Source organism: Sciurus vulgaris, assembly GCF_902686455.1.
Source record: "Sciurus vulgaris genome assembly, chromosome: 7".
NCBI classification, from domain to species: Eukaryota; Metazoa; Chordata; class Mammalia; order Rodentia; family Sciuridae; genus Sciurus; species Sciurus vulgaris.
In genome coordinates, this window is record NC_136467.1 from 120065024 (window position 1) to 120089910 (window position 24887).

Genomic DNA, 24887 nt, shown 5'->3' on the forward strand with positions numbered 1-24887 from the left:
GAAGGGGTCACAGTTACAACATTTCAAGGGCCACAGGTCTACAGTGTGCTGTACAATAGGATTTCAACAGTATAAAACGCTATACGTGAGTTCTAGCCTTGAAGGGAACACACTGAAACAAAGGTGGAAGCTGCTTAGATTGACAGAATAAAGGATGCTGCTTCTCATTTACAAGTTTTCTGTGATGTTTGTAAACTGTTCTTGTCCTACAATGAAAAGAAAGAGCGAAATGAGTAAGAATAACAAGACAAAAAGGAGGACTAGCAATAGAAGCTCATTATCAGATTCTAATGCAGAAAGGTTCAAAGTAGGGGGTTCAGGAAGGAAGAGTGCTACCGGTTGGGCCTTAATTTGAATGGAAGCGGAAAGGTTGGCCTAAAACTGGGTAGGGTGCTCGCTAAAGGATGAAGGGTACAGAAGGTGAGGTTTAAAACAACGGCTCTCAGCCTGGCGCGGTGGGCATGCCTGTAATCCCAGCAACTCGGGAGGCTGAGGCAGGAGGACTGCAAGTTGGAGATCAGCCGGGGCAACCTAGCTGTGACCCTGTCTCTAAATAAAAAATAAAAAGGGCGTATGTAGCTCAGTGGTAAAGAGCCCATGGTTCAATCCCCAGTACCAAACAAAGAAAAAGGATTAAAAAGGCGCTCAGTGATGGGCCACTGCTCCTCCCTAGGCCTTATCCTCTCCCTATCCTTAAACTGAGGCTTCAAACAGGACGCTGCCCCTCATAAATATGGCTGCGCCAAGGGTGACGCGCCCCTCAACAAGATGGCGACTGCAGTAGTCCCGCCTTCCGCTGCCTCGGGGACCAATGAAAGGGAAGCACGCGGACGTGCGCGTGCGTGGTGCGCCCTAGTGAGCGTGTCCAGTGATGACTGGGGGATCCCAGCAAGCAACATGACTAAAAAGAAGCGGGAGAATCTGGGCGTCGCTCTCGAGGTGAGGGGAGAGATGAGAGTTGGGTCACATCGTTAGTTGCCTTCTCCCGGCTGCAGGGTAATGGGTCGGTCTGGTGGCAAGTTTGGAGGGTGGGCCAAAGGGAGGAAGCAGGGGTGGGAGGACCCGACGCCGTGCTGGAGGTGAGGAGGCCCAGAGGTAAGGGGGCACGCCGCGGGCACCTTAGGAAGGCCTGGGGGCGGGGACGTGCAGAGGGGAAGAGACCTGGGAGTGAAAGGGAACCCCAAGGAGGGTGGGGCGCAGAAAAGAGGGGACACGGGATTAAGGAGGACCAGAGGGAGACATGTAAATCAAAAGGGACCCAAAGGGCCTGGCGGACGCCAAAGGCGTGGACGCCTGTGGTTGAGGGGAACCCCCAAAGACTTGGACCCAAGGAAGAGTTGTTCGGGGTATTATTAGTGGCTTAATATCCCCGCTGAAGATGGGAAAACGTTCCTGCAGAGCTCCGAAGCTTGTCGCTTGGAAAGTATTTGGAGAGTCTTTGGGAGTTTATAAAGAGAATTCTGGAAGTGGTAACATGTGAAAAGAAAACCAGCGGATGCAGAGTAAGTAGTATATGCTCCTTTCACCTGCACTCTCCGTGGTTCCTCACTGCATGCCTGAGAGGTGTGTGCAGAGGAGGTTCAGGCGAAACCCAGATAGATGTAGCGGAGGTGATGGAGCCAAGAATCCAGCACAGGTGGTCTTTCAGAAAGTGCAGCGTGTTTCAGTTCCCTTTGAGCCCCCTCCCAGAGGTTGTGAGAGAGGTAAGGTCTTCTTTGGGCTTAATACCTAGTTCAGTGATTGTCATATTTAAGAATGCATACAGTCTTCTGTAGAGCTTGTTAAAAAGGGAGAATCGAAGTCTTTCCCCCGTCCCTAATCACTCAGTGGGACATTAATAGAAATTTTTGACAAGGACTCTGCATTTTTAATAAGCCATATACATCCACACTGATAAAGGCCGTATTAGTAACATGCCTTGAGAAATATTGGCGTGCTTGGTACAAAAAAGTTGTTTGAAATGTGATTCATCTTCTAAAAAAGAGTATGAATGGCAAAATGAGACGGCCCCTAGTGGCAGAAATGACATAGCCTGTATTAGAGCACAATAGGCTGCTATAACAGAGAAATTCCAAAACTTAGGGACTTCAGGAGCAAGAAAGTTTGTCATTTTCTTTAACAGGCTAGAGCAGGGGTCAACAGACCTGGTCTGTAAAGGCTTTGCAGACTATATGGTCTCTGGAGTAACTACAATTGATACTTATTATTCACCGATTTCATATTTGCAAATTTGCCTATTTACTCAAAGGTATTTGTAGCCCCCAAATCAGTACTCTTTTGCATCATTCACAGGCAAATAAAAGGCAGCATAAAAAAAAAATTGAGTCTCCTGAAATTCACATTTCCAGCTAAGGTCAAAAAAGGAATGTTCTGCCTTTGTTTGAGCTACTGTAGTGCAAACAAATGTTCTTTTTTTATGGTCTGTATAGTGTCCTTTTTTTTTTTTTTTGTATTTTTGTGTTTTTTATTGATGATTTAGCTGTTTCAGATGACCTCCCAAGCTTAATGCTAAAGTGTTGTCTGGTGTTTGAAGGCTGTGATGTGCTTTATAGAGCAAAATGGGCTAGTTAAACTTTTTTTTCAGACATGTTGTAACTCAGCATTATAAGGTGCTGTTGGTCATGAGTTCAATGTTAATGAATCAACTGTATATTAAATAAGAGCCATTTAAGCAGAAGCACAAAAGTTGTGTGTAAGTCAGTTGATGAAAACATTGTTGCCAGAGGCTTACAGGAACCTCATTCAGTATTTGCTAATTCAGTGTTGGCGTTTACTTAATTTTTAAACATATAGTTTTGCAGGACTAGGGATTGAACCCAGGAGCACTCTACCACTGAGCTACATCCCCATCCTTTTTTATTTCTTAATTTGAGACTGGCCTCAAAGTTGCCATCCTCCTGCTCTGGCCCCCTGAGTAGCTGGGATTATAATCATGTACCACCATGCTTTAATTTTACTTTTTATTTGTTTGGACAGTACTTGAAATTGAACCCAGACCCTCACACATGCTTGGCAAGTGTTCTACCACTGAGCCATATCCCAGCCCTTGGTAGTGTTTTATAGGATATAATTACTATGAATAACAAGAAGCACCTGTACACATATAGGCTATTGTAACACAGAAGCAGCCACCAGCTCTTTGTAAGTGAGCAAGTGTAGCATTATTCCAGTAAAACTTTTTTTTTTTTTTTTTAAATACAAAAACAGGAAGTAGACCATCTTTGGTCCCCCAGACTGTCATCTGTCAACCCACAATCTAAAGAAGGTGGTGGTTCTGCCAGATTCCCATTACTTTGTGGCTTGCCATCTCCTTGAGTCTTGTTATCACCTTATCGATGAAACCAGGACACCCTCCATTGATGTTTCCACTGCCAGGGAAAGAGAAAATGGAAGAAGCACCCACTGTCTTAAGGATCCTGGTCCCAAACTGCATTTTCCATTGTTGGGAGCCAAGATGCAATGGGGACTGGGAAATGTACTCACCAGCCGGGAGCCCCATGCCCAGCTACAGCTCCATTAGTGTAGAGGAAGGGGCTAGTGTGTTTTGGCAGACAGGCTGCCATCTTCACTGCAGTTAGCCCCTCACCTCAGGGTGTGGTTTGAGGATTAAATGAGACAGTGTGTAAAGTGCCTAGCATATGCCTGGCACAGGGTGGGTAATTGATAAACAGCAACTCTTTCTTATTCTCACCCTTTGCAGTCCTTTTGCATGGCTGGTCAACCCCCTTGTTTGGGGTTTAGTTTCATCATCTATAACACAGCAGACTTGAGCTTCACCAGTTGTTATAAATTCACTGTGTCCAAATAAAGATCACAATGTCTTATTTGGCTTTTGAGTTTCGACACAGTGTTTTTGATAGGCCATTTATTCTAGTGTCTTTTACTGAGGCAGATTCACTCTTTTGAACCCTTTTTGTATCTCTATATACCCACACATTTTATATAGATTTTTAAAAACATGTATATAGATGTATGAAGATCAACATAAATATATAGATATTTTCCATACTGGTATCTAAAGTTACTTTTTGCTTGGATAGTCAAGAATTTGAAAATTGTAACTCTGTGCCTTGGAAAAATCCTGGCATCTGGCTGCCTCCCCTCCTCGCTCCTCTGTTACCCCCAGCGGGTCTGAGTATTGAATGTGCACTGATGCTCAGTAGCAGTAGATATTGTCCTCTTATTAAAAGTCGTGTGCTCAGAGCCAATGAAGTGGTGATTTAATCAAAAATGTTTGTTAATCTGACGAGTGCAATAAAACCCCCACAAGTGAGTGATCTCAGCACCTGCAAACAGTCTCCACTTGTTGTAATGAAGCAATTACCAAGCAGGCAGCTCTCACCCTCAGGTCGGGCGCAGGCCAGCTGTACTGGGCAGTCACCTCTTAGGACAACCAAGGCACCTTCTAACCTCTCCCACTTGTGGTTCTTTGGGAGATCTTTTTATCTGATTCATTTGCCACCTTGTGAGATCTCAGAGTTGGGGGAAGGGGACACAAAATTGGCTATGAGTTTTAGCTTTGGAGAGTTTATTCTGAATAACAAGAGAAAATTATAGTTCAGGTGAGAATCACCAACCTGATACTGATTTAAACATGTGGGAGGAGGGAAAGGATGCATTTCAGTCTAAACTTATAGGAAGATTGTGACTGATGTCAAACTTATTTGTGTTTTTCAGTCTCCGATAGTAATGAGCTACTATTTGGTCGTCATACTTTTGCAGCCAGACTGTTCATTCTCATTTCATTGGACAGTTGATCTTAATTTAACAGATGTTTTGGTGTCTTTGTACTAGGGGATCCCTAGTACAGAAATCTGGAAAACTTTTTAGTTACAAGTTACAGAAAACTGACCTTAGTGACTAAGCAAATAGGATTCTACTGTTTTTTCTCCCATTGAAATATATAGGTAGGTGGCTACTGGCATTGATTCAAAAACTCAGCTATGTCACGGCTAGTATTTCTTTATTCCCTTAGCTATTCCCTCATGGTCACAAAATAGCTGCCACAGCTCCAGTCATGTTCAGCTTTAAGTCAGGAAGGAGAAAGGAGTGCCAACACTATTTGTCACTTTCATTAGCAAAATATAAGCTCTCCCAGGATTCTCCCAGCTGACTTCTGGAACATTTCATCATGACCAACCGTAGTGGCAGTCAGGCTAGGAAAGTATCTGTTACACTTTTCCATATTCTGTAGTGGAGGTGAGCAAAGGAGGAAGGGTTGGGAATGGGAGCTAATTCAGCCAACTAACAGTATCTGCTGTAAGAAGGAAAAGTTTTCAAATAAAATCATTAAAGCTTTCTATGAGGAGGAAAGGAATCTTGACACTTGTAATGATTTGTTTGATGTCAGCTCCTGCCATAAGCTCGCTGAGGGCAGGAAGGGGCAGAAGCAGCAAGTGTGAATGAAGACTGTCTCAGTTGTTCTGGGACAGGCAGGGCACAGGGCAGTTTTTTAGAAACAGCTTAGTGGATCATCAGTAGATATTTGCTGAATTGGCTTGAGTGACAGGAGGAGCCACTTGAACCTTCCACCTTGACATATGGGCCTAGCCGAGTGGTTCAGTGGGCAGAGATTAGGAGGCTGCAGCAGAACCCACAGTTAGAGCCACCTTCCTGGGGAGGAAAGGCGTGCAGAGAATGTTCAGGGCCCACTGACCAGTAAATGAGCCTCACCTGCTGCCAGGCAAAATCGACAGGTCGCCATTGGGCAGGTGATTTCTCTCAGCAGCCTGTGTCTGGCTCTGCTCCACTTGACGGGGGTCAGGAGACTAAAACCTCATTACCTGACGCGGCTGGATGTCAGCGTGTGTGAAGTGGCTGTTTGCCAGCATCTTAATTAATGAATTCATAAGGCACGGGGTGGATGCCAGTTCTTGAAAAGTGCTTTGAGTCTTTCAGTGATGAAGAAGCTTTTGCTAATTTATCAAACATATATATTTGGGGAGAGAAGAGAAAACAAACCCCAAACAACATTTTGGCCCAAGGACAGCTGAAGGCTTGAGGCAAGGATGGACTTGTGGCTCCACTTCCAAAGCCGCTCTGCCTCCGTCTCCAACTCCAGCCTCAGAGCTCTTGCGGACCACAGCAGGGCCCCTCACCTTCCTGCCCTGGGGTTGGATGAGTGTCCAGAGATGGCAAGCCCTTTAGCTCATTCCCCTCTTCCTGAAAATTGATCACTGATTAAAATCTGGGAAGGCTTGCTGTCTTCATCTGCTCAGCCTGGGCGAGAAGCTGCTGCTTGGGGCCTCCAGGCTGGGGACTCCTAAGTTTGTTTTCTGCCCTCAAAGAGCCTTGCAAGCCTCCTTCACAGAAAAGCATCCATTAGGTGGTGTCAGGGGAATGGGCCCTTTGAGGTTTGAGCCTGGTCACCTGGAAAATTGAGGCCTGTGACCCTCATGTGACTTGGCTGTGTGGCCTGGAGGCCCCAGATGGAAAGCCCCAGTGCTTCTGCCAGGGACCATCTGGGCAGGTCCTCTGGCTCCTTTACTCATTATAATAAACGTCCTGGGGCTTCCTTACGTGTGAAAATGAGTGGATTTCTAGAAACCCAGTTCCGAGACTGCTGGGCCTGGAGAAGAAACAGCTGATGCCATTCTTCAGGCTGTGGGTTAAGAAGAGGAAGGCTTGGTGCCCTTGGGGCTGGAAGGGCTTATGCCCAGTTAGCCCAGCTTTTCCTTCTTGAAACTGGATCTTTTGTGTGGGTTTTGGAGCATGAACTGACATTTGGGTGATTTGGGGGCTGGTGCCTGGGATTCTGTGAAGCAGGGAGTCAGCGCAGCGTGAGGGGCTCCTGGCCCCTGTGTTGCAAAGCACGTAGATTCCAATGAGGCCCTTCCCTTGCAGCACATCTGTTGTGTGGACTGAGACCAAACGAAGCCCTGCCAAGGTCATTCAGGGTAGAGGATCTGTTGAGGCCAGGTCAGCATGCTCAGATGAGCTTCAGCTGAGGCATGGAGTGACCATTCCCAGAACCCTTTGCTTTGGATATTTCCATGAGATATTGGAGAGCCTAAGCCCAAGACCAGAGAAACCCAGACTCAGGTCCCAGTCCTTCCACTTCCCAGATACACAGCGGGTTGCTGCTAGTCTGTGCTGGAAAATTGTGCCTTGTACAGTGGGGACAGCCTCTTCCTTGCAGGGTGGATACAAACATGGAATAGCATACATGCAGCTGCCCACAGATTGCCTGGCCCAGAGCATAAAGTGTCAGGTCATGCCCTGGCACTAGGAGTCACCAGGAGCCCATTTTTCTCTGCTTTCTAGTTATGGGGTGGTGATTTAAGGGCACAGACTTGGTCCACCTAGCTTCCCCTGTGTGGAACTACACAAGTTACTTCAGTTGCATCATTTCTTCATCTGTAAAATGCAGATGCGAAGACTTACCCCGCTGCCAGCCCCCCTTTCTGTTGCAAGCCAAATGTGAGTTGATACATGTGCGGCGCCTGGAGCAGCATGTGGCATCTGGGGCATGCTGCAGAAGTATTGGTGGCTACTGTCATGGTGGTTTAGTCTTGCATAGACTTTTGGTTTCCAGAAACTGCTTTGACTCATGCTGTGTCATCCAAACACATGAGACTGCATGACTTGAGCTCAGCTCAGGTGCCCGGCACCATGCTCTTTATTAGAAGTTCTCAATGCCAGCAAGACCTGGCCAGGCAGGTACAGGGTACATCCTGTGGCCACTACCTGAGCCTGGAGGCAAACCTGGTCCCAGCCCCCTCTGTCACTCACTGGCCAGAGAGCCCAGGAGCAAGACTCAGCAAGACAGGAAGCCACTTTCTAAACCAGAAATCCCAGCCGGTTGTATGGCCCAGAGCTGGGCCCTGAGGGTGACTTCTGTGCTGACCCTGGACCATAGTTCATTAGGGGTTGGGCAGAGGGCCACCTCCTAGGCTGTCTAAAATGCCTTGGGGGAGGGCTGGGGAGATAGCTCAGTCCATAGAGTGCTTGCCTTGCAAGCACAAGGCCCTGGGTTCGATCCCCAGCACCACCAAAAAAAAAAAAAAAAAAATGCCCTGGGGGAGCATCATTCAGTGCCCCACCCCACCCTCAATAGGAAAATGGAGCAAAGGACAGCCCAGGGCTTTTGCTGACTCTTGCTTGTGGGCAGAATAAAAGCTGCTCTGAACCTCTCCCCTGAACCCCTCCCTGCAGCCATACCTGGAGCTGGCACCCTGCAGGGCCTGCCCTGACCAGTGCGCTCAGACAATCTGTGGAGCGGAGCAAGGTCCCCTACCTCCAAAGAGCCTTATTCGGGGCTTTGATTCCTGGAGGCTCCACACTCCTGAAAAGATGCCTCATGGGGATTTCAGGTGAATTTTACAGTTTCTCTTAACACAGTGGTTTTATGGCATATAGGACCCCAGGGAGACTTCCCTAAAGCTCCAAGAGTGAGGTGATATTCCCCAAGTCTGTACAGCAGAGGGGATTGTGTTTATCTGGCCTGGGGCTGCTGAACCGCCAGCTGAGGCCACGGAGCAGAGGGGCTCAGAGGCACACAGGCAGGGCGCTCAAGGAAGCTGCAGGAAGTCTTTTTCCCAGTGACTGGAAGGAAGAAGTCTTTCCCTGGCACCTGCCAGGAGGAGCAAAGGCCCTGCTTGGCTGGAGCCCTGTCCGTAGTGCCCCTCAGGCCCACCCCGTGGCTCCCACCAACCTCACTGCCAGGCTGCCCTCAGGTCTTCCTGCTCTTCTGTAGGGAGCCTCCCTCCTCTGTGGAGGCTCCTTGGCCTCACACTGAGTCTGCTGCCTTTCCCGCTGTTCCAAGCCACCCACCAGGTTTCGATTCCCAAGTCAAATCCGTGCTTGGATGAGGAAGGGCAGCTGGGCTTATTCCCACTGCGCTGGCTTTCCTGGAGCTTTTCTGTTAAAGTGCAGACAGAATTGGGTCCCCAGCCCCAGCGCCCCTCCCCAGAAACTTCAACTTCCATCTTCTTAAGGGATGCTCCTCCACCCCAACCCACACCCCTCTCTACCTCTTTCCCGCTTTCTTTCCATGCTTCCCCTGCCTTGGCCGACTCCCAGCAGGTCCTGCAGACAGGTTTTAGCCACGGCTGGTCTCTAGGTCAAGAACAGAGCTCCTAAAGAACACTCTGTGTGCTCATCCACCCGTCTCACTGCCCCCAAACGGCTTGCACAAAACCCACCAAGTCCTTAGTCCCTGAGGTGCCACAAGGCACTGTTTTCTAACTTAGAGGGAACTCTTATCACCACCTTTATTTCCTGGGGTCCCTTTGCCAACCTGCAGACTATAGCCCTGTTTTACCTGCTGGTTCATCCCAAGGACTTGGACACAGTGCTTTTTTTTTCCCCTTTGAAATAACTGACCTTGATTTTCTGAGTGTAAATATAACCCAGATGCTTCATAGTGTTATTGTCCACACTTGGCCTGAATGAGGTACCCACTTTCACTGTTTCCAGTTTGTCAGTGACAGTCATGACCCCCAGTGCTGCCCCCCAGAGCTCCAGGCAAGTCCCAACTGCAAATCTTCCTGCCACTTTCCAGCCTGCCAGGCAGGGGTCCTGGGGGGCTTGATGGCTTTCAGAGTGTAACCTTCCCTTCCCACTGGAGTTGGTCCAATAACCTCCAGTTGGGCCTCTTCTCTGTGGTCCCTGGGCCTCACATGTCTGCTTCTTAGCTGGAGACACGGTCCCTGGAGCCATGGTGCAAGTGAACCCCAGGTCTGGCTGTCAGGCTTCTGCCATGCCCCACGCCCTCAGATGCTCAGCCCTCTGCTCTGCCTACAACACTACCTAGCTCTTTTATCCTTAGTGCAATGAGCCCCGGCTTCAGAACCTGGCCCATCTCCATCCCCGGGCAGAACACACAGGTTCCCAGTGTGCCATGTCCTGAGCTAGCTGGCGGGCTGGCCAGTGGAGGTGCTGCTGTCCTCACGGGCCACCCTGTAGGTCTCCTGCTGTGAAGCCCTAGATAGGCTGAGAAATGGTCAGATCTGAGCCGGAGGCACTCCTGCCTCTGCTGCTGCCAGCAACCCAGGGAGTCCTCTTCCCCTGTGCTGCAGAGAGAACCTCTCTTACTCTTGCCACCAGTAACTTGGTTTTTATTCCCCAAAGACCCAGTGAAAACCATTCTCTGCTGGTAGTGAACACTTACTGTGTGAGGCTCTGTCATCAGCACCATATTGCATCACATCATCCTCACGCTCTGCGATGCGAAACATGATGATTCTGTTTTTACATGAGTCACCCGAGGCATGGAACTAGGGAACTCAACAGTCACACGAACATGAATGACTGCCAGGATGCTGATCGTGGCCCAAGTCCTACCAGTACACTTAACACGGAACCATGATTTCAGGCTTTTGGGCACTTGGCCTCCCAGCTGCTTGCCCAACTCTGACCTTTACACTTCTAGAATACTCCTGACATTTTCCTCCTTATTCTGGTTCTAACCCCCTTGTTTTCGAGTCCTGGATATCTTGTTCTGTGTTGCCTATAGTCTGCAAAGTGCATAATTCATATGGTATAGTTGAGAGCTGAGAGAACACTCAGCTTGGGACTTCCTTTAAGGCCCATTTCCCAGGTCCTTTCCCACCTTTCTGGACCCATCTTGCTTGGTCAGCTCTGTAGCCACCATTCCTGATTCAGTCACAACCAAAAGAAGTATCCTGACCCTCCCTTCCTGCCTCCTCTGCAGCCAGGTCCCCCAGAGTCTCTTTCCCCATTATTCCAACTGCTGAGAGCTGGCTTCTGCTTCACAGTGCTACAGGGTGTTTGGTTGCCAGCTTCCTGAGCCAGGCCCAGAGCTGAGGACCCAGCAGGGTCACCTTCTGAGGATGTGTCTGTGGCCTGCTGAAGAGCCTCTGACAGGCTCAGCCTTGCCTCTCTCAGCCCACATCAGGCAGCTGGGTTGTAAAGAAGGGGATCTCACTATTTAGAAGAAAATCAGAGAGAGCTGTCAGCAGGACATAAATATTCATAGAGGGAGGTTAGAACTTGAGTCCCTAAACCTTGATTTGTGTTTGCCCGCTTAAGCCTCATTAAAAAGTGGCAAATGAAAGTGGAGATATTCAATGGAACTGCAAATAAATGGGGCTTGTTCAGATAAAGGCCCCCAACTGCCAGCTTCTCAGGCCCTGTCCAGAGCATAATGACAGATTGGCTTGGCTACTTAGGGTTTGCCAACCTCAATTTTGCCTAGCATGAATTCCTGGCCTTGCTCTGAGACGATTAACACTTGTCTGGGCACCTGGTAGCCTTCCAGAGGTGTTTGGGGATGGAAAGTCCCAATCTGTGCCTTCCCTAGGATGACAAACCAGGGCCTGGCTGAAGAGGCCACAGGAAGGGCTCTAATCTAGGACTCGGACTGCACCAGGCAATCCACAAAGCATCACAGCAAGTGGGGTGTGTGCATGTATGGTTAGTTGTCCCTGGAAGCTGGGCCATGTGTCAGGGAGTGTTCCATAAAGGGTGGTGCCTGAAACATTAGCATCTGCTGTTGCCCTGTAAGCCTGACTCCTAAGCCTGTTCCCTTCCCTGCATCTCCTAGCTGGGGCTGTTCCCAAGACAGCCCTCCCTTTGGGTGCCCATAAGCTGAGAAATAGCACAATTAACCAGGCAGTTAACTCAAGGCTCTGCATTTGGTCCCTCCCACAGGACCCTGCTTAACCAAGCTGACTTTGCAGTGGTGGGGGCTAAGGGGAGGTGGTGAGTGGTGTGTCATTTGGGCCAAGCCTCAGGAAGAGGAAAAGTGACTGAGATGGATGCTGGCCAGGGAGGGTGCAGAGGTCCACAGATTTCAAATGCAACTCTCCTGGCACCCAGTCCCAGGATGCCTGCCTGGGAGGCCAGGTTCTTCCTTGCAGGAGGCAACTCCAAAAAGGAGTGTTGCCCAGAGCTGGCAGTGACTGAGAAGGGGGCGCTGCTGACTCCTCAGAAAAGTCAGTTCATTTGGGGAGCCAGGTGCTCCCATTTGTGAAATAGAGGTCGTGCTCGCTGTCCCTCCCAGGGATGTGGTGAGAATGAGCCAAGTCAGAGATGAAAAACGGAATGCTGTGGGGCTCCAAGCACTGTGCAGTCAGCCGCTGTGCAGGACACAGCCCCAGGAACCCTGCCACCAAAATAAAGACTCCTGCTACCAGGGCTGATGTGGAGCGAGCAGGCCCAGACCTAGAAAGACAGCCGATCCAGTAGAGTAGAGGCTCAGGTCAGAGGCAGATGGTGGGGGGACGGGCTTTCACTGTCATGTGATTCTAGGACCCAGGCTTGCACAACCTGCTCTGGTATTTCACAAAGCAGTTTTCCCACAACTCAAATATTTTCCCAAGAACACACCTCTGGAACTATGGAGGGAAAAGGATATGTCTGGCAACCAGCCTTTCAGGAGTTTAGCTATTTTGCCACACAAGTTACAGCTACCTTGATGATGGCACTGTTTTTGCACAAGAACCAAGTCAGAAAGAAATAGAAGTGGTGTTGAGTTACACTTCTTTCCTGCTAATTTTCATTGATTCTTATAGGAAGCGTCTGTTCTTACAACTTGGACTAAGATATTAAGATGAAGCATGTCAGTTAGAAAATCCTCTGCATTTTGCCCAGGGATTGAACAACCCTGCAGGTGGAGCACTTGGGAGCCTCGAGCCTTCGGTTGCAGGACATGCCTGTGGGGCCGCTGTCTGCCCCTGTCGGGGCTCTGCTTGCTGCTATTTGCTGGGGTGACAGCTGACCAAGGGGCTGCTCCTCTCTGCCCTGAACCTGTGCTTAGTCCAGCAGGTGAAGACGGCTCTGAGATTCCCGAGCAACACCCACTGCCCTGTTCCCAGTGGACTCAGGCTGGAGCTCAGAGCTGAAGCATGAAGTGGTGGAGGATGACAAAACAAAGACACCCTAGGGACCAGTGCCTGGGTGCCCTGCCAAGTGGAAGTTAATATGGCCTAGGACAGGAGTGGGTTTGAGACTTGCCCAATTCCAGCATTTTGAAAGCTGTGGAGCTCTGCAACCTGTCTCCATCTGCCATGTATTTCAGATCGATGGGCTAGAGGAAAAGTTGTCCCAGTGTCGCAGAGCCCTGGAGGCTGTGAACTCCAGACTCTACAGGGCAGAGCTGAGCCCAGAAGACAGGTAATGCTCCTGCCTAGCCACCCCTGCCCTCCTCTTCCCTGCCCGTGTCTGTCCTGAGTCCCCAGAGTGAATTAGGCTTGAGGCAGAGGGTTTGGGTCCCTTGCTTCTGACTTCAACTCCTGAGACCTAGGTACTTGTCCCCTTTGCTTACTGTCCTATGTGCTGGCTGCCCCAGGTGGGATAGAAGGAAAGGGCTTGAGCCATGAATCTCCTTCCCCTCACAGGCGGTCTCTGGAGAAGGAGAAAAACAGCCTAATGAGCAGAGCCTCCAACTACGGTAAGAGAGTTCCCTTCGGATGCCAGCCTTGACCTCCAGTCCCCGGGGCTGGGAGGGGTCAGACAGCCCAGAGAACCTAACCAGGTGGCTGAGAGCCAGCCCCAGGAAGCAGAAGGAACCCGCAGTGTGGGAGAGCTGATCTGTTCTTTGTTCCAAGGGAAGAAGGATGACCTAAGGCTCTGTCTTCTCTCTGGGATGAAGGGGTGGGGCGTAGCCAGGTCCCCTGCCTCCCTCCCCCCACTGCCACCACAACCCCCTCCTCACCAGGAACACCCTGTGACTGGAGTGGGACTAAGGTGACAGATAGCCCCCGACCTGGGTGCAGGAAGAGCTTCTGTGGGTGGAGCAATGCTGCCACCTTCTGGGCACGCAGCTGGAGTGTGGCTGGCTGATAGCCCCAGATCCCTGAGAGCAGAAGGAAAATGATCTGTAGCAGCCTCTTCAGATTTGTCCCGTTCGATCTCCCCTGGAGGACCAGGCCTGGCAGGGGAACAATACAGAAAGACCGATCTGAACCAAAACATGGTTGGCCTGGGGTGCCCTGGGCCTGGGCTCAGTCTGGCTTGCCTAGAGCTGGCCTGCTCTCCCTTCCCTCCCTTGCACATGCTGATGGGTGGGGCCCCAGCTTAGCAGTTTCACAGTCTCAAAGCATCACCACTCAGGTTAGCCTTCGTGGAGTACCAGCCACCTGCGTGTCATGTGGAGGGGCCCATATGGTATGGGTATGACTACAGAAGAGCAGGACTGGCTTCCTCAGTGAGAATGACTGCCTCCTGTCAGCACCCCTAGATTCTGCTTAGCTGGGCACCCAGCAGAGGGCAGGATCTCAAGAAACATGGTGCCACCTGGCCACCCAGTGTCTGGCTCAAGGAGGTCCCCACTGTCCTCTAAGTTTCTAGTTGGTTGGATGAGACTCCTGGGAGGATGAGCACCAGAGTCCACTGACAGGTGAGGACTCACCTGATGTTACACCCTCTCATAACTTGGCTTTCAGGTGTGGCTTCTTTGGTGACCCTTCACATCCTGTCCTCAACCTGGTTGGACAACCTTGGCATCAGGACTGTTATGAGGGCAAAATCTGTAGCTAAAAGGTCATGGAGATTGGGGCAGGTCAAGGACAGGGTAATTTTATGCATAAGAAAGAGACTGGAGGGAGACGGCTCTAGCTGCAGTGGTGTGTATCCAGTTTGGAAATGGAGAACCCTGATGGGCCTCCACTCCCTGTCCCAACCCAAGTACCCTTTTATCTCCCAGAGAAGGAACTAAAGTTGCTTCGGCAAGAGAACCAGAAGAACATGCTGCTCTCGGTGGCCATCTTCATCCTCCTGGCCCTCATCTATGCCCACTGGACCATGTGAGTCAGCAATGCCCCACAGCCACTGCAGGCTTCCCCTCGGCTCCTTAGTCAGAACCAAGCAGGCCTGTCAAGTCTCAAGAGGACCAAATTGCAGGGGCACTTCCCCCACTCAGGCCTTGGAGTGAGGCCTCTTGATGTGTCGCCCACCCCCCACCTGCAGGCTCCCCCCGGAGCCAAGGGAGAGGCAATAAAGAACACCAGGCTGCTCCTGTCTGCTGAGTAAATGTCATGGTCTGACTGTAGCTGAGGGGCAGCAGGAGAGTCACTCAGGAATCAAGGAGGGAGAGATGTTCAAAAGTTCACAGCACAGCATTCAGAAGGGAGAGTGAAGGGGTAGCTGGGAAGGCAGGCAGACATTGTGCCACCTGCCTGCCCACTACCTAACATTACAAGCCCTCCAGCCAGTGCCATCACCTCCGATAGTGGCAGAAAAAATGTAGTGAGGGGCAACTTGGACTTGAAGTGATCGTGTGGAGGTCCTGTTGGAGTGCAGTTAATCCCTCCTCAGGAGGCAGGCAGGGCTGGGAGGCCTGAAGAACCATAGTAAAGACCAGACTCCTGGTGACAGTGGTCAGTAAGTCAAGTGGGGTTTGCAGTGAGAGGTGGGGGGTTGATCACACCCCCAAATCCACTCCCAGTGTGAGGCCAGGAGGAAAGAGGGCTGGGTGCTGCGGCCAGCAGAGGGAGACGGGCTGGGAGGGCTAAGAACCCACTGTCACAGTGGGACCCCCAGAGCAGGGTAAGGAGCCTAGGAAAGTGCAGGCATTAGGGGAAATCCTGTACCCATGTGACAAGGAGAATGGGGTGCCTCTGTGCACCCTCTGCCCTAAAGCAGAAGCACAGCCCCCACTGGGAGCAAGAGGAGGCTTGGCTGCCTTGGGGAGAAGGCTGGCCAGGGTCAGCAAAACCTTTTCTCCTTCCTTCTTAATCCCTGGTCTAGTGACACTAATTGGTCTGACGCCTCTGTTATTTTAGTCACAGACTGATCCTGGATTGTCACAGTGCCACCACAGAGTGAGCTATGTGATTTATGTAGAGAAGGAAGGTGCCTTGCTGCCCTCCTGGGGCTGTAGTTCATTCGGTCCCCTGTCCCTACTTCTAACAGGAGCTGCATGATTTCCTGGTTTCTTGGGCTCCCTCTCTAGCAGCAGTCCTGCAAGCCCCAGGGGGCCCGGGTGCTTGGACAGACTCCGATGAAACAAACCTCCTTTTCTCCTCTCTTCTTTGAGGAGAGCTTCCTCTCCCTTCACCTCTGGCCCAAGCTGCTTCATCCAAGCCAGTCCCAGATCACAAAGTACTGAGGACAAATAGCAACAGCCCCAGCACAGAGCCACACAGGCATTAAAAATATGTTTATCTTTAATGATCCAAGATTCTGCAAGACACACTAATAGACCCAGAATTGGGTGGAAATACAGCATCTCAGTGGTGCTGCCGCCAGCCTGGGGGGTGGGAGGCTGGATGCTGGCTGAAGGACCCCCATGGTGGAGTCAATTCCAACCTGCCGAGAGCCTCAGTGCCCTATCTCCATGGAAACCAGCCTGGCACTGGGATGGGGCCCTAGGGAGCCCGCATGAACATCTCTGAGAGGTATTTTCCTATTAAAAAACAACCATAGATGCCCTCCCCCACCCAAAGCTGCTGCCCAGCTTCCCCTCCTCCCTCTGCCAAGATAGAGGAAATGGAGTGACCACACAGAGACAAACAAAAGCAGATTGTACCTCCAGACTGGAAGGAAGAACAAAGGAAAGGGTGGCTACCTCCAGCTCAGAACTCTGCCAAGGCCCTAGAGTGGTTAGGGCAGAGGCAGTGTGTGATTTCCAGAGGGCCAGTGCTATACTGACCCTGGAGGTACCTGCTACTGGTGGGGTCACTGCTACTAGGGGAGAGGTGAAGGCAGGTCTTCAAGGCTACTTCCCACCCTCTGAGCTGCTCAATGTTTGGATCAAAATAGGTGGCCCAGGAAGGTTCTAGAACCCCAGGAGACAGCTGCACCAGTACCAAAGACAGCACAGTCTGAACTTCAATATGGTGTCAGTGACGTTGGGCCCACACTCCTCCTTCCCGGCCTGCCGGGACTATCAGAGGTCTGGGCTGGGAAGAACGCCAGGATGGGTATGGGGAAGAGACAAGAAAGTCTTTTCCAACTTGGCATCAAAACAGCAAGTTCAAAGAAACAAAACTTTGATTTGTACAACAGCTGCTCCTGGCCAGCTCATGACAGTGGGCTGCCACCTACCCAGGATTGGCCCAATAAAAGTTGGGCAAAGCAGGGGCTGAGCCACCCTAAGAGGCAGTGCATGGAACTCAGAAAAATGAGTCTACAGGACTCTGGAGAGAAGAGCAGAACCCAAAGCCTGCTACTCTCTTAACACGTTCTCCACCAGCCCCACGTGCCCTGGGCACTGACTGCAAACCTGCCTCAGGAGCAGCTTCCTTCAGGTTGAGTCCTGGTAGGGGAAACAATTCCCAGGCAGAGGGTGTCCCAAAAGGAACATGTGTCTCCGAAAGGCCCTGACTGAGCTGCTCAAGGAGAGAGGTGGCCAACCTGCTCCCAAGGCCAGGCTTAGCTCTTCCCAGACCTTTTCCAAGAGGCAAGAAAGAACCAGTGCTGGGAGCCCCAGGTGCAGAGTGTCCCATCTTGGAGAATGACAGGGCATTCTGTAGGGGGGAGCTCCCAAGGCCCTCAGGCGCTGTGCGTCTGGATGAAGGAAAGGACGTCCTCCTTGGACAGCTTGTCTGGGTCCTGGGGCTTCTGGGAGTCATGCACACGGATGCCATCCCCCCACTCCCAGAAGAGCCGGCCATAGTAGCAGATGCTGGGAAAGAGGAGAGGGGAGAGGTCAGAGGGCTGTACCTGAGTGACCCAGGACCAAGAGATCACCAGCCCACCCCTAGCAACAGTGACTAGGGATAGGTATTCTTAAGGAGGCGGGGGAAGGGAGTCTAGTCAATGACTTCAGTTGAGGGTCTTCTCTCTGATAACCAAAAGGTACCCAGTAGGCACCAGTTCCTCCTGTGCCTCCCAGAACCAACTCTTCAACAAATAGCTGCTGCTTACTGCATCCAACTGAACTCCTAGAATTACTGCTGTTCCTGGGTTATCTGTCTGTGCTTCTCTAGTGGGACAGTATGAGGAGACAGAAACAAATGTCAGTGGCTAGTTTTAGGCAATAGGGCTGCTGTCAAAACCTATGACCAGGGGCTGGGGTTGTGGCTCAGTGGAAGAGCACTTGCCTAGTATATGTGAGGCGCCAGGTTCGATTCTCAGCACCACATATAAATAAATGAATAAAATAAAGGTCCATCAACAATTTAAAAAAAAAATTTTTTTAAACACTGTGACTAACAGCCTAGCAAAAGGATGCTGGGTCCTAATGAGGGACACCTGGGACCTTGAGTCCCAAGGCACAAGGTTGCAGGGGGCCTTCAGGATGTTCCCCCCACCAGGTTCTCTCCTAGCATTAGGCCAGTGTCAGAATGTCATGCAAGCTGTCACTGCTCCATGGGCCAGTGCCCTGCCCATATAGGCCCTTCACACCCAGACCCCACCATCATGGCAGGTCCAGGTACTGCTCCTCACTGAGCTTACCGGCCAGGCTCAGCTATACTTGGGTATTCCTAACAGGGACAGAACCCAGCCCAGGCTCACTGGAGCCCTGGTGTGGCACTGCTCAGTCTCAGGCCTCAAGGTGTGCCCTGGGAGGGCTGGCCCCTCACAGGAGGACTTGGGGCTGCAGAAAAGGCAGCCTAAAAGGAGGTTACTCACTGAAATGGGGCAATGGCATCAGTAGGGAGATCATAGGTGGAGTTCCTGGTTTTCTTGTTGTAGAAGAATTTCCTCTTGAAGCTTTTGCTGAATGCCATAGTCCAGGGCTCTGATAGGAGGAAGAGGGGAAGGAGCTCAGAAAGGACATAGTACCCATGTGGATGGGTCAGCAGTAGATGGGCATGCCTGTTTGTCCTTCCCTTCTCCCTCCAGGAGCAGGCAGGGAACAGCTTGAGTATGCTGCCTCCATCACCAGCCTGGAAGGCTCCAGGAGGAGGATTAATGATTATTTCTCAACAAACACACCTGTCCTGTCAACCTACCATGAGGGGTAACATCATCCCACAGGGGACATATGCACAGCCCAGCTCGCCATGCATGCATCTACAAGCCAGCCTCTTACCACCCCCAACCCAACCCCCCGGCCCACCAAAGAACAGAAGAGGCTTAGGACACACAGTCCCCTAACATATACCTCAGGGAAGTGCCAGCCTGGCTTCCATCCACCCCACCGTCACAGGGAGCCCTCAGCTAGCTCTGACTCAGGTAGAGTGTGCAAAGGAGGCAGGAAACCATCACCCACCATTCACGGTCCTGACGATGTACAGGCCTGTGGGCACAAAGTGTCTGTCATCCCGCCCTGTGTAGCTGAGCTTCGGAGTGCCGCTGGATCCCTTGATGATCTTCATTTCTAACCTGATTCCAAGTAAGTGTACAAACAGAGTGTGAGTGTGTGTGAGAGAGAAAACCCTAACATCAGTCACACCAATTTGCATTCTGTGCTGCTTCAACCTAAGAAACAACTGAGGCACAGAGCCTTAAGTGAATTGCTCCAGGCACACAGCGATGTGGGTAGTGCTGGGTTTAGATCTCAAGCAACAGAAGCACAGGAGTGACAAATGACCCTGCCCAGCAACTGCTGCTCAGGGGTGGGTGCCTCCAGGGTGATTCCAGCAAGACTGAAATCTTCAGTCCTGACTGAGTCTTCAGCCCTCCACCCATGTCATCACTGTGGCCACTAGAGAGTTAACAGTAACTGCCTCCCCAAGAGCACCGAGACACAGCCCAGCTCCCATACTGAGAATAAGATCTGCAAGCACCATGCACCCCACACACTGAAGATTACAAGGGAGCATTTATGCCCCCCTGGTCCCCTCCAGGCTCAATCTCTCAGCACTGGGAGCTGGGATTTATAGTGTTCCAAGCAGCTTGCTGCTCTGCCCCTCGCAGGAACAATCGTAACTATTACAGCATCAATGAGCCCATATTTCTGCCTGACACATGTCCGCCCTGCTCCCCTCCTGACAGGGTGCTGAGTCAGCTGGGGAGGGGGGTGCAGGCTGCAGCAGAGCCACATAGGCGGTGAGCAGGGGGTGGGAGTGCACCAGGGCTACCTCCCCACCCTACCCACAACCTGTCTCTACGAAAAAAGGGAAGGAATCCTCAACTTGACTCAAATTCCAAACTGCACTGGGTTGAGTCACTCACCTGACAAAAATCTTCTCCATCTCCTCCAGCCTGTATACCTCCTTCACTCTGCGGGGGGGGGGGGGGGGGGGGGGGGGGGGTGGAGGATAAGGCTTCTGGGGACGCAGGAGGCTGTGCCTGCCCTTGCCCTCTGCCTTGGCTCTCCCTGCAACCACTCAGTTCACCAAGAATGAGGACACCCAGCCTGGGGCACTGCTGTCCCACAAAGACACAGCTAGGACTCAAAGCTGGCAAGCAGCTCTCGTATTACCCCAGGCAACTAGGGGTGCAGCTATGGTTATTGGAGGATAGGAGGGAGAAAAGGGGGGCAAAGTTCTCTGCCATCACTCCTGTCCTCGAGCCATCACCACAGGAGGCCAGAAGTCACATGCCTTTGGAACTGCTACTGTGTCAAGCACCCAGACCCAGCAACCAGACTTCAAGCAAAGGACACCCTGGAAGCTACCCTTCAAAGCATAGACATTTATAAAAGGCATTCTCAAACATGGGTTTAATTTTAACTAAATAAATTTACATTCAAATGAACAATAAAACTGGTTTTGGTACAGACATCTCCGTCTCTAGTCCCATGCAGTCCATGCAGCTGGGCTCAGCAGTGCCCTTCAGACCTAGGGAGGTCTGTCCTCCTCCCTGACTATCCTTTCCCTCTCTGCCCCTGACAGCAAACCCTGGCCTACTTCCTCAAGCCTTCCTCTTCGTATTCAAAATCCCCGCTGTCTTAGTATCCATTTCTTACCTGAAAAAATGCTCATGACCCTCTAGCGTTCATGAGGTGTGTCAGCACTCTCAGAAGCAAGTGCACCTTAAGTGAGGACACCTTAACCCCTAGAATGAGTCTACTGTGGAGGCTGGCTCGCTGCCAGGCAGGCCAGGGCAACACTCCGGGCTGAGAGCCACCTACCTAGCGCCCCCAGACAAACCACTCAGCAAGGCCGTCATCTCTAACACTAGCCTTGCCTGGCACTCTCCACTGAGCCCTCCTGTCCCTCAATGGATGGAGAAGCAGGCAGTGGCCAAAGGAAACAACCAAGAGGGGACTGGAAAAGAGGGAGAGCATGTGCTCACCTGATGGGGTTCATGTCAGGCCGACTGGGCTTGGAAACAGCCTTCACAAATTTCTCCGCAAGCTGAATTCTACAATCCAAACAGTTGCTCAGAGCCAAGTCAGACCACCCCTGCCAGCACCCCTGCCCCAGGGCAACTTCACAGCACCAACGGGAGAACTTGAATCTATAGCACAACTGCCAAGAGGAAGCATCGGTGTCCCCCCAGAAGCCCGCCCTGCCCTTTGCACTGCCATCCTCACTCCTGCCCTCCCCCTCGGGTTCTGACCTCTAATTCCACTACATCCTGGCTGGCTTTTCTCAAGTGAGCCTTCAGCTGTGCTCAGTCATCTCCACTAGAACTTCAAGTGTCATCTTTATTGGAGGTGTCTACCCTATCACCCCAAACCAGGGACACCAACTCAAATAGGACCACCCAAGCACTGGACATGTTTTTCAGAGGAGACCCTCCCTCTTCCAATAAGGTCACCCTCTTGCTCAACCTTAACACAAATATCACCTCAATCTGAGCAGCTATGGCACGAGTGTGCTGGGAGTGACAACCAAGGCCCAAACTCTGAAGTGTCAACACCAATTTCTTACCCTGCCCTTGGGACAGCCAATGAGCAGAAGAGGGAAACTCTGAGGATGTCCATAAGCAGAGGACAGGGTGAGGGGCAAGCCTCAGGAGGCTACTGCCCAGAGAGCTGCCCAGGCCCACGCCCACCCTCACCCTCCCTACCCTGGGGCCCAGGTCAGACCGCTGATTGAAGTGCTGTTCCCGAACATCGCTGCCATTCAGCACAAGGACGTCAAGGATGTGGATCGCACTAATCTTCCGCTGGGCCTTCCCCTAAAAGTACAAGTACACCGCCCATTCTGCCCCTGTGACATGGTTGGGCCTGCCACCTACTGCTTGGGGGAAGGAGGATTCTAAACACAGGCCAGGGCCAGCTTCCCACCCTTTGCCCACTGTTCCCACTGATGGTTCTGAATGTCATCCCTAAGGTTATTTGACTCAAAGGTCCCAGGAAATGACAGGTCTCTTCTTTCCCAGGGGATTTTAGGTCAAAAACTAAACTGGCTGCTAGCCAAAACAAAAACAAAAACGAAAAAACCCCACCCCAAAGGGCTTGTCAGGGCTCTGGATGTACAATGATGACTAAGGTCTCCTCTGACACATGGAGACTGTTCATTCCTGCCTGAATCTCATGGTTTAGGGCAACTGCTCCCAGAGAAGGAATCATTACCAAACCTTCCCCCAGCCCTGGTCCCTGTCACTCATCACACAATGTAACTGAATTAAACCAAGGCAAATGGTCCAGCTCTGGTGTCCCAGTCCCCTAGCCACAGGGCCAACACACAAGCGGAATCATATCTGACCTCCCCTTTGAGTTCATGTACAATTTCCACAGAGAGCAGAGTATCCCGGGGCAGCTCTGTCTTCAGATCCAGCTTGACCCAGCGGTCTGACTGGCGGCCATCCCATGTGTAGATCTGGGACTTCTATAGGTAGAGAGCAAGGGCAGTGTGGAGACCGAGGAATGAGAGACTTGGTTCTCAAAGGGCTTTTATTTGCTAGCTACAAGCTGATGGGGTGGGGAAACATCAGAAATGTCTAGGAGCGATGAAGTTTACACATTTGTCCTCCATTGCCTCCGCAGAAGAGAGGTGGAGAGGGGACTTAGTCCTGCTGGATGGGAATGGGTGGGCTCAGGGCACCTTCAAATGACCTTAGTTCACAATTATTGGCTCTCAAGAAAAATACAGGTAAACGCATGTTGGTGCAGGAGTCCAGGGAAAGAAAAAGGAGAAAAAGACAAAGTATGAGAGAACACAAAAGAGGTGACTGGATCATATGGAATCTAATTCCACAAATTACATGGAAAGACAGAACTGAAAGAAAAAGCACTAGCTTCATCCAGTTAAGAAGGTACAAAACTCACCAAGGCTTTCCTCACATCACCTCAGTGGGCCCAGGGAAGGAAAGGGTTATCTTTGCAAAATAGGAAATGGCCTGGAGTGGGTGCTGCTGCAGAGAACCAGCTACATGGGCTCAAGCCTGCAGACCATGCTGCCAGCCTGGGGAGCCCTGACCCCGAGAGAAGCAGCACTGTGCCCTTCAGCAAGGCAGAGCTGAAGAAACAAACGCATGACTGACACCTGGTGAACCCAGAGGAAGGAAGGAAATGAAGTTTTAAGAAATACTTCCTCTAGGGCCAAACCACAACTCCTTGGAGCCAAGAGAACATGCACCAAGTGTAGCTGCCAGCTGTCCACACTCCCACAGATGGGGCACTGCCACCACCCCGAGCTGGTAGGAAGCCAGCTGCAGACTTACCCCCAGGCCAAGGAGGAACTTCTGCTGGCTGCCAGACACCATGCAGCGGTAGTCGAGCACAGGGCGGATTTTCTCCAGGGTTTTGGAGGTAAGCAGCGTGGGCTTGTAACTGAAGATGTCAATCTCAGTGCCCTGTAGCCATGGATCAGAGAAAACAGTGCTGGGCTGGAGAAGGCATGGACAGTACTGGTGCCTGAATGGTCTAGAGTAAGCCGGGAGAGGCAAGGCACAGGAAGCACTTGCTCTCAGAAAAATGCTCCCCTGCTCCTCCTTCCCTACCTAACCATGCACTAAATGGGATCTATTTCCATCTGCCTGGAGTGTTCCTTTAGGACCTATTAGAAGAGGCTGGGAAAGGAAAGAACACCAAGTCCCTGAGTACAGATCGATTTACCACAGCTATAAGGAAATGTCACCAGAATATAAAAGCTGTCCCTTCAATAACATAAAGCAAGGATTCTCCACAGTTGGTTTGAGAGCAGTGAAGGAATCCCTCTACTCCATTCAGAAAAATGTACACATTATTCTTCTGGGGCCATCCTGAACCTATTCTCCTTTCCGTGACCCCCATGAAACCAGCCAGATGGCCCACAATCTAAGCCAGATTTAAGTGAGGTCTGCAGGAAAAGCCAGAGGTTGGGTAATAGGAAAACCAGAGAGAAGAACCCCGAGAACCAGCTTACCAGAATCAGGACAGGCAACCTGGGGTTAGGCCAGGCCTGTGAACTTCACTGGCAGCTACCATGGCCTTCTGCCCAGCTCCCCTGCCTAAGGTAATCCCACACTCCATGTCTCTCCTGCAGGCAAAGGCCACAGGACCTTGCACTTGCCAGGATGTGACAGTAGCACCTCCCTTGGGTGGCAGGAATGCCAGGTACAAGCACATCTCGAGACCAGAATCTTGCTGTCCTGATATGCTCTTGGGGAACTCCACATCCTACAGCAGAGGCTCTGTACTGTGCAGGTTCAGTCCAGTCCCTCGGGCCCAGGAGCAGTGCCTGCACAGGCCTTCTGGAGGCCAGGCACAGGGGGCCTTGGTGACACCTTCCACACCCAGAGTATGGCCTGCAACTTTTTATTTCCATCACAGAAACCATATTTACCTGGATGAGCTCGAAGAACTTAGATTTTGGGTCTGAGGAAGATGGAGCAACTCTAGCCTGGTCGGGGATCTGAAGTGAGAGAGCAAACAGCTTTGATTTTCAAGTTGCCCTGTTGACCAAGGCCATGTATGACTGTGCACAGGCATGCACACTGGAAAGAGGAAATGGCACATGAGCAGAGGAGAGGGTGGAAGAGGCGAGGTGGAGGGCACACTGCTCTCTGACCATGGCAGCACACCCCGGAAGTTACTCCTTTTCTCTGGGGCTCTGCTGGTCATTGTTGCAAATAGGGCTACCAGTAGCAAAATGAAGCCCATCCGTCCACCTCTCCACCCTTGCTTTTTCTTTTTCTTTTTTGGGGGCCAGGGTGTTAACCACAGAGTCACATTCCCAGCCCATCTGACATTTTCAGACAGGGTCTCGCTGAGTTGC

General features: G+C 51.3%; 2 protein-coding genes across 3 annotated transcripts in view; one reads left to right on the forward strand and one right to left on the reverse strand.

The window, feature by feature from the left end:
• Window positions 1-845: 845 nt before the first annotated feature.
• Window positions 846-14935, forward strand: CCDC167 (coiled-coil domain containing 167). Its single transcript, XM_079148368.1, has 4 exons — window positions 846-939; window positions 12983-13077; window positions 13302-13354; window positions 14609-14935. The coding sequence occupies exons 1-4, from the start codon at window positions 898-900 to the stop codon at window positions 14710-14712; spliced, it is 294 nt and encodes a 97-aa protein (XP_079004494.1). The 5' UTR covers window positions 846-897; the 3' UTR covers window positions 14713-14935.
• Window positions 14936-16052: 1117 nt separating this feature from the next.
• The window catches only part of CMTR1 (cap methyltransferase 1), a gene marked incomplete at its 5' end in the record, with an annotated part of 47678 nt that continues 38843 nt past the window's right edge, over window positions 16053-24887 (reverse strand). For both annotated transcript variants that reach the window (XM_079148337.1, XM_079148336.1), the window contains 9 exons: window positions 16053-17530; window positions 18481-18589; window positions 19064-19176; window positions 19969-20016; window positions 21034-21102; window positions 21773-21864; window positions 22395-22517; window positions 23353-23484; window positions 24456-24524. In XM_079148337.1, coding sequence (XP_079004463.1) covers window positions 17398-17530; window positions 18481-18589; window positions 19064-19176; window positions 19969-20016; window positions 21034-21102; window positions 21773-21864; window positions 22395-22517; window positions 23353-23484; window positions 24456-24524 — 888 coding nt within the window. In that variant the 3' untranslated portion in view covers window positions 16053-17397. The remainder of the gene's footprint in view (window positions 17531-18480; window positions 18590-19063; window positions 19177-19968; window positions 20017-21033; window positions 21103-21772; window positions 21865-22394; window positions 22518-23352; window positions 23485-24455; window positions 24525-24887) is intronic.